The sequence below is a fragment of the Schistocerca cancellata genome, chromosome 1 (assembly GCF_023864275.1).
Source record: "Schistocerca cancellata isolate TAMUIC-IGC-003103 chromosome 1, iqSchCanc2.1, whole genome shotgun sequence".
NCBI classification, from domain to species: Eukaryota; Metazoa; Arthropoda; class Insecta; order Orthoptera; family Acrididae; genus Schistocerca; species Schistocerca cancellata.
The window spans coordinates 16,173,076-16,200,988 of record NC_064626.1 but is presented as its reverse complement, the minus strand read 5'-3'; the positions used below and the strand labels follow the sequence as shown (position 1 = coordinate 16,200,988).

The 27,913-nt window shown below is 39.0% G+C and overlaps 1 protein-coding gene across 4 annotated transcripts in view; it reads right to left on the bottom strand.

The window, feature by feature from the left end:
• Positions 1–27,913, bottom strand: part of LOC126164408 (phosphofurin acidic cluster sorting protein 2) — a 704,396-nt gene that overhangs the window by 90,420 nt on the left and 586,063 nt on the right. For all 4 annotated transcript variants that reach the window (XM_049920238.1, XM_049920240.1, XM_049920239.1 and 1 more), the window contains 3 exons: positions 10,977–11,033; positions 10,444–10,586; positions 10,173–10,322 (listed from right to left, as the gene is read on the bottom strand). In XM_049920238.1, the coding sequence (XP_049776195.1) occupies positions 10,173–10,322; positions 10,444–10,586; positions 10,977–11,033 (350 nt within the window). The remainder of the gene's footprint in view (positions 1–10,172; positions 10,323–10,443; positions 10,587–10,976; positions 11,034–27,913) is intronic.

Below are 27,913 nucleotides of genomic sequence, written 5' to 3'. Positions count from 1 at the left end.
ATGTACCCCTACCTTCTATCTATTACCCAAAATCCACAAAGAGAACCATCCTGGCCGTCCCATTGTAGCAGGCTTCAAAGCCCTAACAGAACGTATCTCACCTCTGGTAGACCAACACCTCCAACCTATCACCCGCAGACTCCCATCCTACATCAAAGACACAAACCACTTCCTAGAATGCCTCAAATCCATTCCCACTCCTCTCCCACCTGAAACCTTTCTTGTCACCATAGATGCTACATCCCTTTACACAAACATCCCACATACCCATGGTCTCTCTGCCCTTGAGCACTACCTCTCCCAACGCCCACCCAAAGATCTTCCAAAAACCTCATTCCTTATCACACTTACCAACTTCATCCTCACCCATAATTACTTCACTTTTGAAGGCCAGACCTACAAACAAATCAGGGGAATGGCCATGGGAACCAGGATGGCTCCGTCCTATGCCAACCTCTTCATGGGCCGCATGGAGGAGGCTTTCCTGAAGACCTAACAGCTGCTTCCCCTGGCCTGGTATAGGTTTATAGATGACATCTTTGTGGTCTGGACTCATGGTGAAGAAACACTCCTTAATTTCCTCCATAACCTCAACTCCTTTTCGAATCTGAATTTCACCTGGTCCTTCTCCAAAACCCAAGCCACCTTCCTGGATGTTGACCTTCATCTTGTTGAAGCTCACATCCACACCTCTGTCCATATCAAACCCACAAACAAACAACAGTACCTTCACTTTGATAGCTGCCATCCATTCCACATCAAACGCTCCCTTCCCTACAGGCTAGGTATTTGTGGCAAACGTATCTGCTCCAGTGACAAATCCCTCAACAATTACACCAATAACCTGACCAGTGCTTTCCTCTCCCGCAACTATCCTGCATACCTTGTCCACAAACAGATCTCCCGAGCAATACATTCCTCCCCGTCCAACAACAATGTTCCTACCCCCAGACCACACAGAAGCATCCCCCTTGTCACCCAATATCATCCTGGCCGCGAATACATCAACAAATTACTCCACCAGGGATACGACTTTCTCAAGTCAACCCCTGAAATGAGATCATCCCTTGACAAAATTCTCCCCACACCACCCAGAGTTGCCTTTCATCGCCCCCCTAACCTCCATAACATCCTTGTTAAACCCTACAATATTCCCAGACCACCTTCTCTACCCAGTGGTTCCTACCCCTGTAACTGACCCTGCTGCAAAACCTGCCCCATGCATCCCCCCACAACCACCTACTCCAGCCCCACTACTGGTAAAACATACACAATTCAAGGCAGGGCCACATGTGAAACTACACATGTCATTTATCAGCTGACATGCCTGCACTGCACAGCCTTTTACATCGGTATGACAACAACTAAACTGGCTGAGCGCATGAATGGACACAGACGAACTGTCCGCCTAGAAGATGTCCAATACCCAGTAGCGGAGCATGCCCTCCAGCATAATTCTAGGGACCTAGGAACCTGCTACACCGTATGTGCCATTTGGCTTCTCCCACCCAACACCAGTCCCTCTGAACTGCAGAGATGGGAACTTGCATTCCAACACATCCTTTCATCCCGCCATCCCCCTGGACTGAACCTACGTTAAACAAACTCACTCCCATTTACTCTTCAGTCTTCTCCTCTTTCCCTTTCCTCTTTAGTCATTCATGCATCTTTTCATCCCACATATGCATCCTATATATGCATCTTTATACTGTATACCTCTTTACTTCTGTATGCATCCTCTTTGGTTTGAAGCTGGCACAGTACTTACAGTAGAATATCTTTGACTTCCCTCTGGCAACCATGCCTCCATCCTTGCTACCCTCCCTGTTTTCCTTTCCCTGTTGCTTCATAACCTGGGTTGTGAGTAACTAAATTGACTTTCCCTTCTTCCCTTTCTTTGCCCTCTCTCCTCCCTGATGAAGGAACATTTGTTCCGAAAGCTAGGAACGTAAATTTTCGGTTCTGTTTTTTGTGTATCTATTGGCTCTACTGAGCTGAGGTAAGTACTGGCCAGCCCCTCTATGTCTTTGTTAGTATTTGTTTCACATCTTTGTATGAGATTTTCCATTAATCATTTAAAAGTCTTAGTCGAGTTATTAGCACCTTGCAGAAAAAATGGGAAAAGAGAAAGAAGTAACGAGAGAATCATCATTAGAACTGAAAATGGACAGCCTTTATAAACAATACTACATATTTATATGCCTGTTAAGAGACTCTGAAAAACACATTCAAAGTGATTTCAAACATGAATGCTGTTTAAATATACCATGGAAATTAGTGGGGATGAGACTGCTATATGAATCAAAAGGGTTGAGGAAAGGGGAACAACAGAATGCAGGAAGCTACAGCTTAAGGGAAAGGAACGAAAGGTGCAGCACTTCCCACTGATTTAACAGTCTGACAGTATGTATCACATTATATTATCTTTGGAAGTAATCAATTTTTTAGAATGTAATGTAATTGGATACATAGAAAATCTACTCAGCAAGTGGCAGCAGAACACGCACATAAAAGGAGGTTATACTTTTGCAAGCTTTTAGAGCCAGTGGCTCCTTCTTCTGGCAGAAGGGGAAGGAAGCGAAGTGAAGGAAAAGGACTGGAGAGGTTTAGGAAAAGGGGTATATTTCACAAGTCACCCAGAACTGTGGGTCAAGGGAGACTTACCGGACAGGATGAGAAGGAAACATGTTTGTTGAGGATTGCACCAGACAAGATTTGAAAACCTGACAGATTAAAGGTGGAAGACGGGGTAATATTCAAGACAGAGATTACTGCTAAAACATCATACATGAGTTAATAAGAGTGAAAAGCTAAATGCATTGAACACAGAGGTGGGAGAGGGATGGTGAAAAATAGACAGGCCAGAAAATGTAAAATATAGACAATTGAAATGGAGTAGTTATTATGAATAAATGCTGAGATGGAAGGAATTTATGTAAATTAAGGCTATGTGGGAGGTGAGAACCAAGGACATGTTGTAGTGCTAGTTCCCAAAGTTATCACTTTGCAGCCCCATCCCAAAATCTTTCCAACAGCAAACCTGACATTGAACCATGCCTTGAATAGTTCTGACCATGATCCCAACTTCATCCACCACTACTACCTCAAAATCATCCCTTGCAAGTCTTAAAAGAATTCCTCACATCTGGCATTGTTTCACAACCCTTCCTCATGTCCCTACAACATGACACTGACCTGTCCTCTGCAGAACTCCAGGCTCTGCATTTCCTAAAAGCTGGTGACACCTCTGCATACAGCATCTGCTATCAAGATCCCATCTCTGTGATTCAAAGTGACCCGCAGTCCCTTCTTAAAACCTCAGGCTCCTCACAAGGACTAACATCTCAACACATAGAACCTCTCACCCCACTCAAACCATGCACCACCACCTAAGAACCACAAACCCAATCATTCTGGCCGTCCTATAATTGCTGGCTTCAAAGCACCCACCAAATATATATTTGCATTAGTTGATCAGCACCTGCAACCAACAGTAGAAAGACATCCCCCGTGTATTAAAGATACCAACAATTTCCTAGATTGTCTGAAATCCATGCCCATCCCACTCCCACCACACACCTTGCTTGTCACCATTGATGCCACCTCCCTCAATACCAACATCTTCCATGTACATGGCCTGTCTGTTGCTGAATATTTCCTCAGTCAGTACCCACCTGATTCCAAATCTATTACATCCTTTCTGCTCACCTTAATCAACTTTATACTTAGGAACAACTACTTCAGCTTGGAGAGGCAGACAAGAAAACAGGTCAGGGGTACAGCCATGGGAACCAGGATGGCTTCTTCCTTTGCCAACCTTTTCATGGGTCACTTAGAGGCTTTTTTTTCTGGGATCTACGTCTTCAAGCCCTGGTTTGGTTTGGACATATTGATGATATATTTACCATATGTGAGGCTGATCTTTTAAAATTCCTAGGATCTCTAAATACCTTCTCCCAATTAAATTTCACATGGTCCTATTCTGAATCCCATGCCACTTTCCTTTATGTTGATGTCGTCTGCACTAAAGGTCAGCTACACACTACTGTCCACATTAAACCTACTAACAAATGACACTAATAACATTGTGACAGTTGTCAGCCTTTCCATGTCAATTGTTCCCTCCCATACAGCCTTAGTGTTTGAGGCAAACGTATTTGTTTGGATGAAGACTGTCCACAGCAATACACTACCATTCTCACTTCAGTCTTTACTGGATGTAATTACCCCACCAGCCTAGTTAAAAAGCAGATTTCCCAGGCCATCACATCCAATCCTAGTACTGATAATCCCACCAAAAAAGAACTTTGGAGCACATCATTTGTCACTCAGTATAATCCTGATCTGGAATGTATTAATCATCTGCTTCAACACTGCCATGACTTCATAAAATCATGCTGAAATGAGATCCATTCTAACTAAGATTTTACCCATCACACCCTCCCAATCTCTGCAATACCCTTCTCAGACTTTATACTCCTTTTGCACCCTTCTCCCTACCCTACGGCTCCTACCCCTGCGACTCCCCTCACTGCGAGACTTGCCCTAAGCGCTCTCCTACCACCACCTATACCAGCCCTGTAACTGGCAAAACATATGCTATCAAAGGGAGAGCCACCTGTGAAATGACACGTGATATGCCAGCTGTTATGTAAACAATGATTGGCCTTTTACATCAGCCTGACTACCACCAAATTATCAATTAGGATCAATGAGCATAGGCAGAAGGTGTGTGCTGACAACACACAACATCCTGCTGCAGGGCGTGCTTGTGACCTCAGTGCCTGTTTCATCACACGGGCCATCTTCCTTCTTCCCTCAGACACCAGTTTTTCAGAATTCCGCAGTTGGGAACTAGCGCTACGACATGTCTTAAATTATGTAATTTCTGTGTCTCATCATTTCTTCACAGTAGCTACTCCTTTCGTCACTCCATTTTAGTTTTCTACATCTTTCATTTCCTGACCTGTCTATTTTTCACTGTCCCCCTCCCACCTCTGTTATGGACAATGCACTTAGTTTTTCACTCTTATTAACTCATGCATGATGTTTTAGCAGTAATCTCTGTCTTGTATATTACCCTGTCTTCCACCTTCAAGCTCTGAGGTTTTCAAATCTCATCCGCTGCAATCCTCAACAATCACTCTTTCCTTTTCATCCTGTCTGGTAAGTCTCCCCTGAATTGGGATTCTGGGCAACTTTTCTAAACTGTACCCCTTTCCCTACATCTCTCCCATCATTTTCCTTCACCCTTCTTCCTTCCCCTTCTGTCAGAAGAAGGAGCCACTGGATCCGGAAGCTTGCCTAAGTATAACCTTGTTATATGTGTGTGTTCTGCTGCTAATTGGTGAGTAGATTTTTTATCTATCCAATTACATTTCATTTGAAACTTCATGGCAGATTAAAACTGTGTGCCAGACCAAGGTTCCAAACTCGGGCGGGACCTTTGCCTTTCGTGGGCAAGTGTTCTACCACTGAGCTACCCAAGCGTGACTCAGGACCCATCCTCACAGCTTCAATTCTGCCAGTACCTTGTCTCCTACCTTCCAGACTTCACAAAAGCTTTCCTGCGAACCTTGCAGAACTAGCACTCCTGGTAAAAAAAGGATATTGTGGAGACATGGCTTGGCCACAGCCTGGGAGATGTTTACAGAATGTAATTTTTAATCTGCCAGGAAGTTTAATATCAGTGCACACTCCACTGCAGAATGAAAAATTCATTCTGGTACATAACATTATATGATCTTTGCTACTATCATATGTACGCAGCTGTCCAGAGAAGCTAAAAGCAATAAAGATAATGGACCCTGAAAATTAATGCAATAGGAACAGTTTAAATAATAAAATTAGAATACAAAATGTTGGGCAATAAGGATATTATTCCCTAATGACTTAGGGTCACTAGGGCTAGAGCAGAAGCTAGGGATGGAAGAAAGATAAAGAAGTCCTTGTGTCTTTTCAAATGAACCTGGGCACTAAAGATAAGGTTGTAGTGCACCCAACCAAATTTACCTCTTGATTTTCAAAGAAACCATGCCAGCAATTTAGGAAAACTGTGGAAAACTTAACCTGGATAGTGAAACATGGATCTGAATTGCCATCCTCCCAAATACGAGTCAACTGCACTGACCACTGTACTGCCTCAATCAAAAAATAGCTTTCTCAGAAGTCCTAGGGTTATAGCTATCAGTCTACTACAAAGAAAGGTAGACCAATGGGAAACAAAGTATATTGGAGCTCATATAAGAAGCTGTAAATGTGCAGTGTTCACAAATAAAAATATACCAAGAGAATGAGAAACACTGATGAACAGTGGTTCATACAGGATATATTTATAAATTGTAAAATGTATTACATGCCAATAGAAACAAGCAACTCACCAAAAAGTGTTGTTGTTAGTTATTATTTCAAAAGTAATTCCAAAAGCCTTTAAGTCATTTATTTCCTTGGAAACAATATGACCAATGTCAATCTCGTGTAAACCTTTAAGGCTGTTGATTTAACTTCATACCCAGCAAACACATTTTCATGTATTGTAAAACAATACCAGTATCCACAAATCTGTCACTTAATGGCATTAAAAATTTGATATTCACATGACAGAGGATGTAGTCTTTACAACAGATGTTGAATCAAAATGCCCTGAAATGGTACTGAATGGTATTGTCCTTCAGTTTATGGATTACCTGCATATTTTGAAGATGGTAAGTGATATGTGCTTAAATATCCCTCCCCCAAAACATATAACTTTCACTGTCTTGCTTTCATTTTACTGAGACACTTGTTGATACTGTTTTGCAATGGATGAGGATATCTATAACTGTGTATGGTTGTAGTTTCATTAATGGACTTGGAGCAGCCATCGCATGACATCAGGTAGTTGAACAACTGAACAATACAATTCTTTAAGGGTTCCTCGCAAATATTAAATATTGAATGTAACTGCAGTGCACGATGACATCCAAATACCACAGCTATTTTGATTTTTCAGAAATGGATTATGTATAACTACTATATCCATGAATTGGCTGTTTCTCACATTACTGGAAAGATAGTTGAGTCATTTGTCATACCACTGATCCAGCTTCCAGCTTCACTATCACCTCCGCAAAAAAAGTCTGCTGCCTTTTGGCTCCCTGCAGTGCATCAGTCTGAGTAGAGCTCACAACTTCGTGCTTTTAGTGACACCAGTCAAGGCAGCCACATGTTGTGAGACATTGTGAAGGCCAAAACAAAGGTGCTTGCAGTTCACAAAAACATCATCTCAACAACAATTCAAAGGACTGGTGATTTATCACACCATCACTACAGTATGGATTTGGCACCAACTGGCTTCTGTTTTTGTCTGGATGTGTACAAATGGTTGTGTTGATGACATTATATCAAAAATGAGGAGCTGCAGGCATGTGAAGTTAGATGAAAGCCATTTCACAGAGAAGATAGAGAGGTTGAAAAATATTGAAAAGTAGTCAGTTCATGTATGTAGTAATTTCTAATATTCACACTTGCTTTAATTTCTGAATCTATATGAGATGGAAAGAAAAGAAACAACTCTTGTACAAATTCCACAAATTTCAAGTTGTACTTATTATTTGATTTCATTATTTTTTTACTCAGTGTATTCCTATTCTCAAAGAATGGAAAGTCCAGGGGGGAACAACAACAATATGGAAAAGACAGATTGCTATTGAGCATTAAGAGGAGGCACTGGGTCATAGACAGGAAGAAATTTCAGCTTTTAGACTAAGTACATGAAATTTATTTGTAGTTGTGAATACAAACAACCATCAACTGTATAAGGGCATGCCGACAACGAAAATTTGTGCCAGACCGGGAACTGAACCCAGATTTCCCACTTTACGCAACTTTACGCAAGTGGTTGCCTTAACTGCTTTGGCTTTCTGTGCATTAACTCTTGCCCAGATCCAAACTTCGGTGTCGCCCATTCTTGTGACACAACCTGTACTCTTTCATACATTATGTAATACCCATATATGGGAAGACATTTTTAATTGGAAGTCGCTGCCTGGTATCGGCAGAAAAATACAATACTGCAATGCCTATGTTTATCTGCCAATACCAGGCAGTGACTTTCAAATAAAAATGTTCTCCCATATGTGGGAATTACACAATGTGTGTACAAGCACAGGTTGTGATGCAGGAATGATGACATGTGGAAGTTAGGGTCTAGCCACGAGTTGTGTATGGATAGCCAAAGAAGTTAAGGTGAACTCTCACGTAAAGCTGGAAATCCGCATTGGAGTCCTTGTCCGGCACAAATGTTCATTTTCATTATTCCCCTATACAGCTGATGTTCTCCGTATTCGCAACTGCGAGTACATTTCATGTATTTCATAATGGCTGTAGTTGTTGCAGTGCCCGTTCCTTTGGTCATGCATGCATATCTGAAGGAACTGTGCATAACTCTTCTAAACAACAGAGGCATTAAATTATCATGTTGAACATAGTTGTTATCAAAAAACCACAAATAACAGTGGCCATGTATGTGGGAGTTGTACTTGTGTGAACGTCTGTGTTTTCTACGTCTGAAGAAGGACTTCGTCCGATAGCTTAAATTTTTCTAGCATTTTTTTTTTTTATTATACCTGTCTCTGACTGGTCTAAGTGTTGAGTAGCAACATATCCCACCATATTGTTGTGTTCCTATTTTGAATTACATGCAGTACAGTAACATTAATGTGACTGCCTGTCAAAATCCTGAATAATCAGCTTCTGCACCAACCTGTGCAAGATGTGGAGGAAGAGATCAATGAGGTTTGGAAAGTACTGAGAGGGATGTAGATCCATGCTGACTCCAGTGCTGTGGTCAGCTGCACTAGATTTCTCGGATGAGGATTCAAGGCGCAAACAGCACGTTCGAGTTGGCCCCACAGATTCCTGACTGCATTTAAATCTGAGGAGTTTGGTAGCCATGAGAGTATGGTAAACTCATCCTGGTACTCTCTGAATCATGCATGTGTACTGTGAGTTGTGTGACATGTTGCATTGTCCTGTCGGTAGATGCCATCACACCAAGGAGAAACAAACTGCATGTAGGGGTAGACATGGTCCCCAAGGATAGATGCTTGCTCATGTTGGTCCATTGTGCCTTCCAGAATGATGAGATCACCCAGAAAATCCACAAAAATATTCCCCAAATCATAATGCCCCCTCCTCCTGCTTGGACCCTTTGCTTACACACACTTCCTGCCATACGCAATAATGGTCGTCTGTCCAATGGAGCATACAACACGATTCATATGTAAAGGCCACTCAGTGGATATCCAACTGTGGTACTGGCATGCAAATTCCATCCTTCATGACTGATGAACAGTAGTCAGCATGGATGCGTCAACTAGGCATCTGCTGTGGAGGCCCATATGCAGCAATGATGGCTGAGGAGACACTGTTGGAAGTCCTTGGCTCATCAGTGCAAGAGCTTGCTCAACAGTTGCATATCTATTCACCCATACACATCTCTGCAGCCATTGTTCACCCTTGGCTCATGGTCGACAGTTCCCTCAGACCCAGTTTTGTGTAGCACCATTTTGCTATGCACTGAATAATTTAACCACTGCAACATGCAAACTATAAATTTAGCTGTTTTGGATATGCTTCCACCCTTGGTGCGAAAGCTAATGACTGTGATCTTTTGGACATCAGACAAATTACTCCATTTCAGCATTAAAACAAGGACCCAACACACTTTATATATACCCTCCTCCACTGCTAGAGCTGCCACCTGCCTTTTGTGAGTGGGTATTGAATGTTGACGATCATAGGCGGTGGTCACTGGCAACATTAATGCAACTGCACACACACACACACACACACACACACACACACACACACACACACACACACACACACACGTGCGTGTGCTTGCATGCCCCCCCCCCCCCCCCCCCCCACCCGATACACACACACCAAATCATTTTTAAGAAAAACTTACTGCTAGAACATTAGTTTCTTTAGATTTCTCACTGTGATGTACCTTTCTCAACATATTCCTTGTGGGTTAACAGATCTACAACAACACTTTTGGTTTACTAACTCATACAATAGTCTGGAAGCCTCTACTGTAGAAATTGCAAAATTACATGAAACCAATTTTGGTGATACATATAAAATTGGGGAGCAAAATGCTGTGCAGTGAAGTATTTTTGATTTACCTCATGAAGAGTACTGTCACCTTGAACAGGACTAGGGGTAGTAGCTGTAGCAGATCGTTGTTCAAGACTAAGAGACTTTTTGTTTTTACCTCCAGACGAATTCCGATCACGAGCAAATAAACGTGTTTTCCTCTCTCTCTCAGCTCCATCCTGTAAGTCAACATTTTATGTTCTGTTGTAAACTCTCAGTTTCTAGATCTTGCAGAATTTGTGCAAAGTATTTATTGAATATAAGACTCTAATTTAAAATGGCCTCTACTAATGTTTTCACCTTTTTATTTTCATCTGATCCTTTGGGAGGAGAGGATGCCATCTGCTGTGGATCACTTTGTTCATGATCAGTCCAATTCTCAGGATGTGAATCTGAATCTGCTTTCTTGGAACTTTCATCACTCATGCGATCCTGCCCTTTCTCTGCAAGAAGGAAAATAAATTTCTTGGCCGTAGCATGACGTTATCATATCTACGTCTTTATTTTGGGAATAAAAATCAACAAGACATATATAGTAATATTATTTTCACATGTGTAATTTTTATATAAATTCAAAAGAAGGAATAAGTGTTAGTGATTCAGCAATGAATTTTTTTTTTACAAAAAGTTTAAACTATTAAGTTAAAACATTTAGTTGGACAGAGATACAGCAATGTTCATAATAAGACACAGGGCCTCAGTGTAAACCATGTGTCCACCTAAAGTGCATTTACAGAGTGCAAGTTAAATGTCTAGTGATTCTGCACAAAATGTGAGTGTGCAAAGTGAGAGAAAGCATGAGACATAACAAACCAATCAATCATTGTTCTGACCTGTGCGGTAAGGTGGTTGTGCGTGGGTCCTGATGCGAGAGTAGCCTTGTTGGCCACCTGTGTATAACAATAATTGCATGTCAGCAACATAAAACAAACAGCAAATCATACAACTTAAAAGAAATTTACTACGAGTATTAAAACTACCTTCTCCCTTAAGAGGCTTCTGTCATAATTTCTAAACAAAGCACAAAAATTAATTAAAAAGCTATTTATATTTAAGCATGCGTTCCAACACTATACCTCCAAGAGAAATACTTTCTGTTAAAGCTGAGATAAAAACTGTTACATTATCTACTGCAACCCCTTTTGGAGAACATATTTAACTACAACATCCGGTGATACTTTAAAACAATAACTTAACTTATCAACCAAGATGATGAAAAGAGAAAATAATAGCTGGTAGAGAAAGAGGAGGGGTTAACCCAAATCTCAAAATATTCACTATTGTAATAGTATCAAAATGGATGTGCCAAGTCCACATTAAGGCCAAAATCTATTACAAAAATAAAGACAAGAAAGTAGAAAAGTAAATTATTAAAATAACTGCTGACATTCTGAAACAATATTAACCAGTATTCTCTGCAGCTAATAGTAACAAGTCATCCTGGTAACTTTCTCCCACTGAAGAACACAGAGCCTTAACCCACAAAGCTTACTTCAAAAATAAGGGCCAACTGTATATAAAAAGCAAACTACAGCTCTGGCTGGACCATATACAATCTGTTTGGGAAGTTTCCGCAACAGGTCAACAAAAATGTATACACAAACTTTCAATTACTCAACTTTCTAACCCCCACCCTGGTTATACATGCTTTGCTTTGCCCAAGAAGTCTGTGGAATGCACCAGAGAAGTCTTCTTTTGAGGCATCTTTCAGGTTGCTATCCCTACCTTTCGTATCTCATTAACGAGACCCATATTCGATTCCCTTCAAAGGTCTCTTCAATTTTTACAAAATAGTGAGTTTGCTGATGCCAAATTGGGTGAACGAAGGGTACAGATGTCACTTGATTTTAGATCAGAAACTAGCCATAATCATCTGGGCATGTGCTGGCATGCTGTCATGTAGCAGAAGCCACTTCTTTCTCCGTTAAAAATATGATTACTGCTGAAATTTGTGTGTTTATTCATTCACAGTTCTTTCTGTTTCCAGGTGATAAAACCAGACAAAAGTTTTGTGCACACTTCTCCCCACCTTTGCACAAAAATGGGGGCCAACAATAATTTTGCTGATGTGAATTTCTCCACTGTCAGTCAGTATACAGGGTGAGTCACCTAACGTTACCGCTGGATATATTTCGTAAACCACATCAAATACTGACGAATCGATTCCACAGACCGAACGTGAGGAGAGGGGCTAGTGTAATTGGTGAATACAAACCATACAAAAATGCACGGAAGTATGTTTTTTAACATAAACCTACGTTTTTTTTAATGGAACCACGTTAGTTTTGTTAGCACATCTGAACATATAAACAAATACGTAATCAGTGCCGTTTTTTGCATTGTAAAATGTTAATTACATCCGGAGATATTGCAACCTAAAGTTGACGCTTGAGTACCACTCCTCCGCTGTTCGATCGTGTGTATCGGAGAGCACTGCAACATACATCGTGTTTCTACACAATGATCTGCCAACATTGCTCGAAAATGTCCCACTGGAAACGCGTCGACGTATGTGGTATCAGCATGATGGTGCACCTGCACATTCCGCAATTAACACTAGGCTGACCCTTGACAGGATGTTCGACGGGCGTTTCATAGGACATGGAGGACGCATAAATTGGCCAGCCCATTCTCCTGATCTTACACCTCTGGACTTCTTTCTGTGGGGTACGTTAAAGGAGAATGTGTACCGTGATGTGCCTACAACCCCAGAGGATATGAAACAACGTACTGTGGCAGCCTGCGGCGACATTAGACCAGATGTACTGCGGCATGTACGACATTCATTACTCCAGAGATTGAAATTTTGTGCAGCAAATGATGGCCACCACATTGAACATCTATTGGCCTGACATGTTGGGACACACTCTATTCCACTCCGTAATTGAAAACGGAAACCACGTGTGTACGTGTACTTCACCCATCATGGTAATGTACATGTGCGTCAGTGAAAAAGACCAATAAAAAGGTGTTAGCATGTGGACGTAATGTGCTGTTCCAGTCTCTTCTGTACCTAAGGTCCATCACCGTTCCCTTTGGATCCCTACGTAATTCAGTGCTCTCCGATACACACGATCGAACAGCGGAGGAGTGGTACTCAAGCGTCAACTTTAGGTTACAATATCTCCGGATGTAATTAACATTTTACAATGCAACAAATGGCACTGATTATGTATTTGTTTACATGTTCAGATGCGCTAACAAAACTAATGGGGTTCCATTTAAAAAAACGTAGGTTTTTGTTAAAAAACATACTTCTGTGCATATTTGTATGGTTTGTATTAAACAATTACACTAGCCCCTCTCTTCACGTTCGGTCTGTGGAATTGGTTCGTCGGTATTTGATGTGGTTTACGAAATATATCCAGCGGTAACATTAGGTGACTCACCCAGTACCAATTTTTGTAATATATTGTAATGTAAAGTTTTCACAACTTTCTCCAGAGAACTGTATGCAAACACTGGGATTCTCATCTACCTGAAAGATGAAATGTGAAACAAATACAGACAAGTAAAACTATTGTGATGGTAAGTAACAAGTTGCTCTAGCAAGCAAACTTTCCTATGAGTCTGAGTGGTACTGCCGTGCCAGTTTTTCCGTTCCTTTCAGTCTTTGTTCCAAGGGCATTTTTCTCTTCAAGTTATTTTTCTTATATGTTAATTTTATTCAATGATGGAGGTGCAGGCTACAGGAATTGTTTTAGATCAAAAGCTTCTGATTAATGAGAGAGAAACTGATCTTAAATAAAAGCTAACTAATGACCAACTAATGACCAATTTGAGATTAAGCTGGCACATTTTAAATGTTCGGTTATTACGTTCTAAATAAAGGGAAAAACAATAGCTTTATAAATGAAACAAGAAAAAATTGAGTATCACTGTCAGACTACATGGAGAGATTGACAAGTAACAGCACCATTTAAAAAGTAAACTGGGAATAAAGAAGGAGGAACGAGGAACGAAAAAGTGAAAGACACTTCTTAAATGATGTATGTATGCAGACTGAAGTGACAAATGAAAATTTGTACCAAGCTGGGATTCATACATGGTCTGCTGCTCACTGGGGAGATATGATAACCACTATGCCACCCAGGCAGAGTGGCTTTGCATAACTGCACTGACTATCCTAGCACGCCTCCTTTCTCACTCAAAATTCCCATTCACATCTCAGCCCACTGGTACTCCCCCTAAACTTGAACAGCATTGCAGAGTCTGTCCAACTGTATTGGCATAGTACCTCAGCATCGAATGAAAAGGGCATCCTAATGAAACCCAGGTATAGGTACCTTAATCAAATGAAACTAAATGGATTCAAAGACCTTTTCAAGTCTCAGACATCAATGATTATATATGCAGACTGAAGCAACTAATGAAAATATGTACTAAGGTCAAGATTCAAACCCAGGTCTCCAGGCTTGGTAAATACTTTCATTCATCGCTTCAGTCTGCACTTATACATCATGGATGTTGCACACTTGAAGAGGTCTCTGGAACCATGTAGCTTCATTTGACAATTTTTAAAGCTTTTATTAAGAAGTAAATTGAATTGAATTCTTAACTACACTGTCATGAGGAGGAGATTCTACAGTCCCAAGAAATATTATCAGGATGTAAATTGCTGAGTGTATCCAACAAATTAACTCTCAGTTGGCTTAAGACACCATATCATTTTTAAGGGAATCTATTAAAAAAATTGATCCCAAATAGAATCAACAAGAAGAAGAAGAAGGAGAGAGAGAAAATGAAAAAGTTTTATTTTCATTTAACTCCGAGGCCTTCACAAACAGTTTCTTCAACAGAAGGAAGAGAAGGTTTGGAAACAAAAAAGACGTTTCTTAACACAATCTGGGTGGCTACTCAAACTTGGGGAAAAAACCTGAGAATTCCAGGTGTGAGGAGGAAGGTGGTTGTCAAGAAGCTCATGTTAAATTAATGGTGGCAGGGAGAGGGGGGGGGGGGGGCAGCTTACCACAATAATGACTTTTCTTTCCTCTCACCTGACCTATATACCAGCCATAAACAGTGGTTTAACTGCAGTTTTTAAACACTGATAGTTTATATGGAATAATATTCATATAATTAACACACATTGAAACAAAGTATTTTAAAATTTGTAATTTATAAAACTCAATAAAATTAAATTTCAGTGCTAGGTTAAAAACAGATAATTCCTTGAGATTTTATGAAATTCCTGAAATTCCCTGAGATTTTCCTGATATTTTCAAGTAAAATTTAATTCCCTGAGAATTCCAGGTTTTCCAGAACAATTGCCATTCTGAGGGTGTCTCATTAATGTGGACACTCCTGTGCAGACTGGAAATCTTACTCAAGCAATAATCTAGACATTGGGACACATGTCGTCTCTGTTGTACTTCTGGGCCTGTTAGTACAGCAAGGTGTACACAGTGCCTGTGGAGTTGCATATGTCGGAGAGATGTACTGACAGACAACCTTTTTTGTGTTGAGCCATGAAAATATGTCTGGCCAGCTCAATCAATAAGAAGATTTTCTGTGTAGGCTAGTAGTCCAGGTCTAGCAAACATACTTAAAGTATGTTGGATAGTTTTATTTCAAAAACTTGCAACTAAAAGGTATACTTTCTTTGTTACAGTCCAATATTAGAAATCATCTGAGAGCAATGACTGAAGTGCAAATGATCTCTCAGTGTTTACTGAATATAAGGCATTCATCTTGCATTAACATGCATATGATTACAAATCTGTGTGTGTGTGTGTGTGTGTGTGTGTGTGTATGTGTGTGTGTGGAGATACAAGCCGAACTACATGATAATAATTGAGAAACAAATATGGACTATTCTGTGTTATGAACAATATTGCAATCTGTTACAACCTTAAAGAGTGAAACAGTGTTGATAATGGAATCTACTTGGTGGAATATAAATAATCTTAGGAGTGAAGATAAAAAAATCACCAAATAGTTGAGGTGTTAAGCCATCGACAGACTGACAAGATTGCTAGTTTTTAGATGAAAACAAAGAAAGTGAGAGAGAGGGAGGGAGGGAGCATCGTTCTCAGTCTTCTTTATATGCCTGCTGAAGATTCAATGTCTCAATTATTCCGTTACTCTTTAAATCAGTGTAATTGTTTCAAATTACAAAGTAGTTTCCTACCACTCTTACGTGAACAAAATATTATATACAAGAACTTCCCACAACAGAGACTGAATTTCAAGTAATAAAGCAAAAGAAAAAGCGAAGAGAATTTGAAAATTTATGTACATCAAGTACCACAAAACAGAAAAACTCATTTTTAATTCAATAATAATAAAATTTTTAAGCCAAAGCATCAGCTATTGGCTTAAAGAAGCTCATTGCTTAATAGAATCTGTTGCCTCTGATGGCAGGACTTACAGTAATGTATCAAAACCTGAGAACTTTTGAAATCAAAAATAACTTTCAAAAATTTTAATTATGTTCTATGTATATCATCATCTATTCATTATTGTTTGGCTTACATAATATTTTTCAGTACAAACACTAATTTTTGACTAATATTTATATCAATGTCTCTTGTGCCATTACGGATCATAGGCATCTATCAAATCCGGCATTTTTCATTACTCCATTTCTCGAGATGCCAGTTGTTTTATATTGCAAAGTATCAGCTACATTAATGATACTTTTTATTACCTGACAAGTACAATGAAACACAGCAGAAAGCACAACATTCTGAAAGATTCATTTTCTTTAGTGTCTTTTTTTTTTTTTTTTTTTTTTTTTGGCCTTTCACATGAAACCATATATGGAACAAGCGAACATTAGATACGTTTCTGTGCAGCCATACAACACGTAACTCAGAACATATTAATAATTTTCATTCAGAACTTAATTTTCCCTGTTTCATTTCCTCTGAAAATGGAGAGAAAATGGCGCAGGAGATGGGAACCTAAAATTTTATTGTTATTGTTTCACAAAATTACTTTAGTTCAAACAAGAACAGTGAAATATTATCAAAAATAAATATCCCACACAATGTAACCCAACCCTGTGAGAACAAAATCACAAAGTCAGTTTCTTTGTCCTTGGGCTCAGCAGCAGCATACATTTTGAAGTGTACAGCCATTTTACCACCTTACACTGTTTTGAATTCTTTGTAAACAGCTAAAGCTGCTAAAATCAATTCGAAACAGTTGACAGTGACAAAAAGTGCATTTTACATACACCACAATACCACCATTTAGGTACTCCCAAGTACCTAATCTGTTTGTGTCAGGATTCCTATACTCGTGAAACATTCATTCATATATGAATTAATACTGTATATCACATTTTATCTTTTGTTGTTGAAAATAGATTCCGTCATTTCAAGACAATATTATTGTGGTTGCTAAATGACTGAAAGATGTTATCTTTGGTGTAAGGACAAAATTGGGTGAATATGATGGGTACATCTAGAGCTACCTGCAAAAATCTTCATCATTTTCACACTACTGAACAAAATATGCAGTTATTTACTGTTATTTTGCAATGTATCACTAATGACACAAGTATAATTCTATTTAAAATAATGAAATTTTGCTGTCTGCATTCATGAAAAATGAACCCTAAAATGTTCCTTAAATAACAATTATATTCATAAAAAATTTAACTAGAAGTGTGGAGATCCTGCAACGGTATGTGCTGTTGTCAGTGACGATCTAGATCTTACATTAAAAAAAAACTATGCAGACAACAACCTGCTTGCTATTACGAGAGAAACTGTGCTCTAGTGATGAACACATTCCATGGCAACATAAGACAATGCACCAGTAGCAATAAAAACTTGTAGTGCGGCAAGCTTCTACCACACTTATTTCAGTCATTTACCCTTATAAACCCTCTTCCTACCATCTCTCTTTTTTTAATGTAGCTTTTTCACTAGCTGGTAAGTCTATCAACAGCAACAGAACTGTGCACTCACTAAAGTAATGGAGGAGCATGATTGTATTCACTCTCCATTATTGTCAGTCTTAAGTTGGAATAAAAACACTCTTCAGTGTAAGGCATGCATCATTCAAAACTGTACACCTCCATGTCCTTGACATAGTGGCACTAATTTCAAAATAAAAAAAAACTGAATTTCTTCTGTGAGGAATGTAAAGCTAACACACAATGTTACACTACTTATCAGTCACACTGCAGTTCAGTTTTTTCCATGTGACATAAATAATGTATTTTCGGCATGAACACACATGAACAGCTCACTTTAGGGAAGGAGGGAAAGATCTGTTTTAAAGTACATAATATATTTATCCTAGAGAAAAATAATTCAGAGCCACCAATGCTTCTTGACCTGCTGTCCTCTTGTCTGCATCTGACAGTCAAATTCTCTGTGCAAAGATGCCTTCCTCCTCCTTTCTTAGATACTGAAATGGTAAAATTAACAACCTGGTTTTCTATCTTTGCATATTTCTTTCTTATAGCTTATCTCAATGCATTCTAATAATACATGTGGTTCCTTTTGTGTTCATCTCATAATATCTCTACTACTTTCATCTTAAATTTATTAACTATGATTATTTCACTGCAGTTGTTCATATGTCATTCTGCTCACCTCCCACATACCTTCATTTCAAACTTTCCCTTCCCAAATTACTCTTTCCGCATGGTATTCATTCTACCCTATCATAAATCATTTCCTATACCATAATTTATGTCTAAATGTTAATACTGCCCAGTATACTACTTCTCTTATCTCCTTTCAATTTTTTACTGACCAGGCTCTTTCTAAATATTGAATACTTTCTACTTTTGTACTAAATGTACACTTATAAAATCAACATCAAACATAGAAGATTTACTTAGAATTAATTATGATAATAAACCCTCTCAGGTGTCTGGCAGTTGTTTATGTGAATAAAGAAATATTGAAAAATAATGTTAGTGTAGACAATGGGCAAGTTTAAAATCCCCTTCTCACTATTATTACAAGATAGCTGTTTTTAGTAGTTTACTTCACATTCAGAACTCACATGTAACCTGAACTAGCCTGATTTTTATGCACAAGCATTTACATTCACATAGTATGCACCTATTATGCTTATGCAGATGCTATATCGTTTAAGAAAGTTGGAACCAAAAATTTCCATTATGAAATTATTCAACAGAACTAACAATATTTTTAATCTTTTCAACTTTGTGGAATGATGTTAATATATCCCATTTTTGTAGCTCATTCCACCTGATACCAAAACAAAGCAGAAATTATACATTATCAGACTTCAACTACAAGACGTAAGGGAAATGAGGAAAAATAAACTGACATGCACAAGTAAACTTTATACTCATCTTGAAGATTGAAATGGAAGACACAATTTCATGTAAACAACAAGCAAGTTTCCATGGCACATACAGCACTTAACAAAGTATTACTTTGCTGAAAGGAAAAGCCACATGCTGTAAGACAGTTTGTTGATCTGCATTGTCATGTTAGAGTGCTGTTTTCTCCACTCAAATAGCACAATCTCTAAGTCACAAAAATGTTCAGATATCGCAAAGTCTCTTCTATACATGGTGATATCAAGCTACTTTAGACTTTTTCTCTTTTCCACAAAGAGATGTCACAACTGTTCTACAGTTTTTTCCTGTACACATAGTAATATAAAATTTGACCAGTTTTTCATACAGCTAAGTGTCATGTCCTCCTATGGATGTTAGATCACACTGTAGGGTCTTTAACAGATAGGAATGATTCTATCTGTGACAAATCTGATTACAGTTATTGATAAAACTGTCAAAAATTGAGTGCTGCTTGAGCATATCAACAAGTAGGTTGCTGCTCATTCTCAGTGGTGTGCTAAACACCATGAATTTGATGCTTTAAACTGTTATAAGGACTACAGATAACTAAACCCCTACAATCAATGCAGATCTCATGCAAATACTTTGGAAACTTAATAAGATTCAAGCTATTGACTTTTTCTCCACAGACTGGAAGAAGACATCATTTGGAACTTTAACAGCCCAACATCTTGTGGAAAATCTCTGGATAAGAACTGTAGTGAAACCTGACATTGGTATTAAAGCTTGGGTTCCAAAAACATCACATAAAACAAGCTGAATCATTGGAAACATTTCATATACTCCTGTTCCCAAGTCTCTGTAATGGACTTTGATAAATACGTTGCCTTACAAAAGTGTTCGCAGGTATACAGTAATGTCCTTCTAATACAAAAAATACCATACCCATGGAAACAGACATCCAGCATACTTTAAAAGTGTTAGTGGCTTGAAAAATTCTTACACATTTACTCAGGTTTGTGAAAAAATTTAATAAATTCTTACTGTAAACTACAAGTTACGCCATAATTGATGACAATTGGGCCAGGTTACCAGCTACGGATTAACTCACGTAAAACAAATTTCTGCATAAAATAAGGTATTGAAACTCTTTACAAGATGTTTGTGTCAAGCAGATGTAGTAAATTCTCTGGGCACGGTTGAACTGGCATCAAGCGTCATGTCTCTAAAGGAATGAATACTAGGCTTAATATCCTTTTGTCAAGAAGGTCATTAGAGACAAAGCATATGCTAGGAAGGAGATTGAAGCTAGCTGTATTTAGATAAATGAAATGAGCCATCATCAAACATGGTAATTGGATGTCTCTATAGGCCCCCTGGCTCAGCAGCTGTTGTGGCAGAGCACCTGACGGAAAATTTGGAAAATATTTCAAGTAGATTTCCCGACCATGTTATAGTTCTGGGTGGAAATTTTAATTTGCCAGATATAGACTGGGAGACTCAGACATTTATAACCGGTGGCACAGACAAAGAATCCAGTGAAATTTTTTTAAGTGCATCGTCTGGAAACTACCTTGAGCAGTTAAACAGAGAACTGACTCGTGGCGATAACATATTAGACCTTCTGGTGACAAACAGGCCCAAAATATTTGAAACAGTTTAAACAGAACAGGGAATCAGTGATCATAAAGTGGTTACTGCATCGATGGTTTCATCCGTAAATAGAAATATTAAAAAAGGTAGGAAGATTTTTCTGTTTAGCAAAAGTGACAAAAAGCAGATTTCAGAGTACTTGATGGCTCAACACAAAAGTTTTGTCTCAAGTGCAGATAGTGTTGAGAATCAGTGGACAAAGTTCAAAACCATTGTACAATATGCATTAGATGAGTATGTGCCAAGCAAGATCGTAAGAGATGGAAATGAGCCACCGTGGTACAACAAACGAGTTAGAAAACTGCTGCAGAACCACAGGGAACTTCGCAGCAAACATAAACATAGCCAAAGCCTTGCAGGTAAACAAAAATTACGTGAAGCGAAGTGTAGCATGAGGAGGGCTATGCGAGAGGCATTCAATGAATTCGAAAGTAAAGTTCTATGTACTGACTTGGCAGAAAATCCTAAGAAATTTTGGTCTTATGTCAAAGCAGTAGGTGGATCAAAACAAAGTGTCCAGACACACTGTGATCAAAATGGTACTGAAACAGAGGATGACAGACTAAAGACCGAAATACTAAATGTCTTTTCCCAAAGCTGTTTCACAGAGGAAGACTGCACTGTAGTTCCTTCTCTAGATTGTCGCACAGATGACAAAATGGTAGATATCGAAATATATGTCAGAGGGATAGAAAAACAATTAAAAGTGCTCAAAAGAGGAAAGGCCGCTGGACCTGATGGGGTACCAGTTCGATTTTACACAGAGTACGCGAAGGAACTTGCCCCCCTTCTAGCACCGTAGGTCTCTAGAAGAGCGTAGCGTTCCAAAGGATTGCAAAAGGGCACAGGTCATCCCCTTTTTCAAGGGGGGATGTTGAACAGATGTGCAGAACTATAGACCTATATCTCTAACGTCATCAGTTGTAGAATTTTGGAGCACATATTGTGTTTGAGTATAATGACTTTTCTGCAGAGTATAAATCTACTCTGTAGGAATCAGCATTGGTTCCGAAAAAGACGATTCTGTAAAACCCAGCTCGCGCTATTCGTCCACGAGACTCAGAGGGCCATAGACACAGGTTCCCAGGTAGATGTCATGTTTCTTGACTTCCATGTTTCTTGACTTCCGCAATGAACAAAGTAAGAGCATATGGACTATGAGACCAATTGTGTGATTGGATTGAAGAGTTCCTAGATAACAGAACGCAGCATGGATTCTCAATGGAGAGAAGTCTTCCGAAGTAAGAGTTATTTCAGGTGTGCCACAGGAGAATGTCGTATGATGCTGTAGTATATCGAGAGGTTGTAACAATGGAAAATTGCACTGAAATGCAGGAGGATCTGCAACGAATTTACGCATGGTGCAGGGAATGGCAACTGAATCTCAATGTAGACAAATTTAATGTGCTGCGAATACATAGAAAGAAAGATCCTTTATCATTTAGCTATAATATAGCAGGTCAGCAACTGGAAGCAGTTAATTCCATAAATTATCTGGGAGTAGGCATCAGGAGTGATTTAAAATGGAATGACCATATAAAGTTGATCGTCAGTAAAGCAGATGCCAGACTGAGATTCATTGGAAGAATCCTAAGGAAATGCAGCCCAAAAACAAAGGAAGTAGGTTACAGTACACTTGTTCACCCACTGCTTGAATACTGCTCACCGGTGTGGGATCCGTACCAGATTGGGTTGATAGAAGAGATAGAGAAGATCCAACGGAGAGCAGCGCGCTTCGTTACAGGATCTTTTAGTAATCGCGAAAGCATTACGGAGATAACAGATAAACTTCAGTGGAAGACTCTGCAAGAGAAGCTCAGTAGCTCGGTATGGGCTTTTGTTCAAGTTTCGAGAACATACCTTCACCGAGGAGGCAAGCAGTATATTGCTCCCTCCTACATATATCTCACAAAGAGACCATGAGGATAAAATCAGAGAGATTAGAGCCCACACAGAAGCATATCGACAATCTTTCTTTCCACAAACAATATGAGACTGGAATAGAAGGGAGAACCCATAGAGGTACTCAAAGTACCCTCCGCCACACACCATCAGGTGGCTTGCAGAGTATGGATGTAGACATAGATGTAGATGTAGATTTGCCTTTAGTGATTTGGAAAAACAATGGAAACCTACATCTGGATGTCTGTGTGTGATCTGAACCTCAGTTTTCTTGAATGGAGGCCCAATGTCTCAACTCCTGTGCCACGTCACTCTGCTTCTACATTTGAATCTGCAATTGAATGTTAACTTTGAAGATGATTTGTAGAAGTTTCCAACCTCTGAAAATCCATTTATAAAGTCTTAATCCTAATCTATACTAATAATAAAACTGTAAAATCACTGTGACTGACTATCTGTTTGTTGGTCTGAACATGCTGATCTCCAAAACAACTGGACAAATTTTCATGGTTTTTTTTTTTTTTTTTTTTTTTCCCCATAGGTAACTTGAGCATAGCTTGGGGCAACATACAGCTTTTATTTCAACAAAATCAAAATGCGGAAAAAAGATATTGCAATGTGAAGTTTTATCTAAAATCATCTGACCAGCTTAGTGCTTCAGATGTTTAACTGTCAGAGTGTAGTACACCATGGAACAAATAGATGGCACTGTTAGTTTTTAACTCAGTAACAGATAGAGTTTTGGAAGGTTATGCAAGTTGGCAGAGTTCAATGGCACAATATCATCTTTACGAATATACAAATTTACTGATTTGGCTTTTTGTTTTAAAAAATTAACAACATTGCTTTGGTTCTTTTGATATGTTTTATTTATATTCTTAGCTAGGAAAAATGAAATGATATTTTATTTATGTTCTTTGATAGGAAAAATGAAATTCTTATATTTTCTTTGTGATTTGGGAGCCTACTCATTACATTTTGATTCCATTTTGTTTAATAGTAAACATACATAGAAAGCAGTGGAGTCTTCAGGCTAAAAGATGGAGGACCATGTGGTCTCAAGAATCCACTGAAGATTGTGAGGCAAGACTTGCTATGGTTTGATAAGAGAAGGCTTTAACTCGCTCTTTGGAAACTCCTCCTGAAAGCGAGGTCCGATGTACCTCTGATTGAGAGCGTTATGCTCTATCTCACTCCACAGAACCTTTAACTCGTAGAGGCTTAAGGTTAATTCTCTCCAATGTAACATTATAGAAGGAGAAATTTTGAAAGAAAGTGGCACATTTTTATATTAGTTTACTCATTTTGACCTCAAAGGGGCAATCTGTACTGATTAATTAAGAGAAGATAATCTTACCCATGATCACTACAAAAAACTTTATTGTTGATATATCAACAATGTAGGAAAAGACAAATTGTTACCTACAGTAAAGAAGACATGTCAAGTTGCAGACAGGCACAATTAAAAGATACTTTTAAAATTTTCGGCCACACTCTTCATCAATAAAAGGAGACACACACCACACACACACGAGCAAGCACACCTCATGCACACACGACCACCAACCCTGGTATGCCGGGCCGAAATGCAACTATAACGTGGGATGCAAGCAGCAATCTGGAGGGGGTGAGGAAGGGGAAGGCATAGTAGTGTAGGGGTGGAGAGAGACAAACACTGTCTGGTGGAGAGTGCAAGGGCTAGAATGCCAACAGGCGCAGCATCAGGGGGCTGTGGGGCAGGGAGATGGGGGGGGGGGGGGGGGGGGGAAGGAGCAAAAAATGAGAGGAGTGGAGGAAGACAGGCGGATGCATTGGCAGAGGGCTGCAAGTAAATTGCGGGAGATGAGAATGGAGAGGAGATGATAGGGCAGAGGGGGGTGGAAACTGTTGGGTGGAGGGTGTGGGTACAGTATATTACCATAGGTTGAGGCTGGGATCATTACGGAAGCAGAGAATATGTTATAAGGATAACTGGCTTCAAAGCTTAATGAAGATTATTACAAACATCTTGTGCCAGCCACACACAAAATCTTTCCATTGAATAAAATATGAAATAAGTGATGACTTGGCACTTGAAAATTAAAATTACTATGTACATCACAACTTGGCCAAAGCATCGTTCCCTAACTTAACGCATCATGCCCACCAAGACACAACAAGATGAACTGTCCAACTAACAGTTAGTCTTGCGGTGACCTGGAAATTCTATGGAAAGATTTTGTGTGTAGCTGGCACTCAATGTCTATAATAACCTTCATGAAGATCTGAAGATGGTAACCTAGTTTTACTGAAACTGGCTATCTACAATAAAGTTTTTTATATCAATCTCAGCTAAAATCTTCCTGTCTTAAGCAAATTTTTATACTATGAATCCTGCTTATTCCTAACAGTTCACTGTTTTGCTTTGTGTATAATTCCCGGTGATCTTATTTTATGCCACAATCATAAACAAAGCACAACACCAAATGCTGCATGCTGTGGACGTGGACCTCCAGTCAGTTGACTTTCCCCACAGCCAGCTCTCCCATGTCAGTGAAGCAAACAAGATCTTTTGTTCACATCCCCAATCAAACTACTTCAGATGTTGTATACAAACAAACTTCATAAGTAAAAAATAAACTGCACATATACGAAGTCTCCGGCACAACTATAAATAAATAACTGGGCAGTGTCAAGTTTCTCAGCTACTTTATTCACTACAGCTAGCTTTTCAAGCTATAAACCACTCACCTTCCTCCTCTCAATATCAATTTTACAAGGAAAATCAGGAATATGTAATGATAAATGTCAGAAAATAATATACCACAAGGAGTGAATTGATACACAGACACAACAAAAACCTAGGCCATTTGTACAAACACTTTTTTAAATACGAAAACTAAACATTTACTTTCTGTTAATTTCTACTAATTCTGAACATTCAAATAATATACTTAGGCAGTGAAGTTAAGACTAAGGGATCAACAGAAGTTGGCAAAATCATTTAGCAATCATGTTCCGATTTTGCAGTTCTCCTTCTTCTTCTTCTTCTTCTTCTTCTGGTGGTGGTGGTGATACTGACAGTAGGAGCAGCTGATAAGAGAGTGCCCTTTGTGTAAATGTGGTCATAAATGTATGTGTAGCTCACTGTTTGCATAAGTACCCTGCAAATACACTAGATATTTGACTATTTTAGGTACAAATGAAAGAGGCAAGTAGGGGACAACAAAACAAACAAATAATAGTAGTAGTAAGAATAGGTCCGGAAACCTTAAGCACAAGTTCAGTCATGCCAATGTTACAAGCAGGGATGGTCTAAAATGTGACCTGTGAATTTCTGTGAATGCTACTCTACAGTAATTGATTTGCCACAGTATAGAATGCGGTTCACGAATTCACAACTTGTAACCTTCTCTCCCCCCCGCCCCCCCCCCCCCCCCCCCCCCAACCATAAAATGTGATTTCTGTGAGTTATCACCATAGTAAACTAAAATTACTTGATATTTGACATCTGTCACTTGCCACTAAGGTGTTGCCGCTAAGGCATTTCCATGCAGGGTGCCGGCTACCACTCAATTACAGGTAACACACATACACGGCAAGTCATTTCATAAATGCTGTTATGTGTAATTTGGAAACGGCCATGGCAAAGTATGTTAGAAATGAGAGACGCTCTATCGACAGCCAATTTTAAGTGACCAATGACTGAACTGCAGCAGGAGACGTGTTCTGCAGCTCTGGATTTCAACTCATTATATGTAAACTCATGATATGTAATGTATCCAAGAAAGAAGTGGTCAGTGATCTGTGGCAGAACTAAAATCACAATCACTTTGTTCACGGCTATTAAAGATACCCTCTATGAGCAAACTCAAGACAGAAAAAGTTGTTTCAGTGCTAAAAGCAAACTGTAATTTCTTGCTGTCATTGATTACCTGAAACTATTCTCTCACTGGCTACATGAGGTGCCACGTTACCAACAAATGAGCAGTCCTCGGCCAGTGTTTGCAGATTATAGATGATACAGGCAGATTCTAGATGAAATAAGAATGATAGGTAAAAAAAATAAGAACAAATAAAAAAGTCAATATGATGATGAAAATGATGAAGCAAAGAATTAGAAATAAAAACATTACATTTAACAAATTAATTAAATAAAAATGATAAACTCTTTTGATTAGATTTAGAAATAAAAAATTTCACAGCATTTGATGAGGTCCGAACCTACGATCTTCAACATGTTAATATGCTAACCAATGCACTAAAGTATAACAGAAAGTGAACTTGTCATATTTTTGACTGTGATCTCACGGTCGCAATGATGAATTGCACCCTTCAAAAACTCTGTTTCACATGTCGTTGTGAGAAGCTTGCCTAATGTAAGCCAATCTCTGTGACTATGATAACTGCATAAGAGATGCTAAACTCACATCTTGTGCAGAAGTATCCAGTAGTGTTTAGTTAGTTAGTTCTGTGAATGAGGTGTGGTTATCTTGTATGTTGAACTATGAAATAAAAGTGCTAGACCCATGATTCAGGATCCAAACACATCAAGAAAGAATGCCAAATAAGGAATTGGAAGTGAGCTGACCAATTATTGCAGCAGTTTGGCAATGGCAAACAGTTCGGGCATGACACTAAGCACTCATATTGGTGGAAACCAGCTCCACACCGTGGAGTAATTTTAATCAGACTATAGTAACAAATAAGGTGGTGAGGGGGGAGGAGGGAGGGGATTAACTATAACACTAGCCAAATGCAGCATTGCTGTGACATGGTAACACACCAACAGTTGAATTTTTCTCAAAACAAATTAGCTTCTTCATCTGTTTCTTCAAACACAGGATATACATCCACAGTGTGATACATAAGAGTCTTAGAATTAAGTGCAAATGTCTGGCAACAAACTGCACGCAGTCTTGAATGTTAAATGCTGCTTTTAGTTGCTACTTGTGATTTCCAGTTGTGACTGAAATCGCAGCCAGATACTGTAAAGAT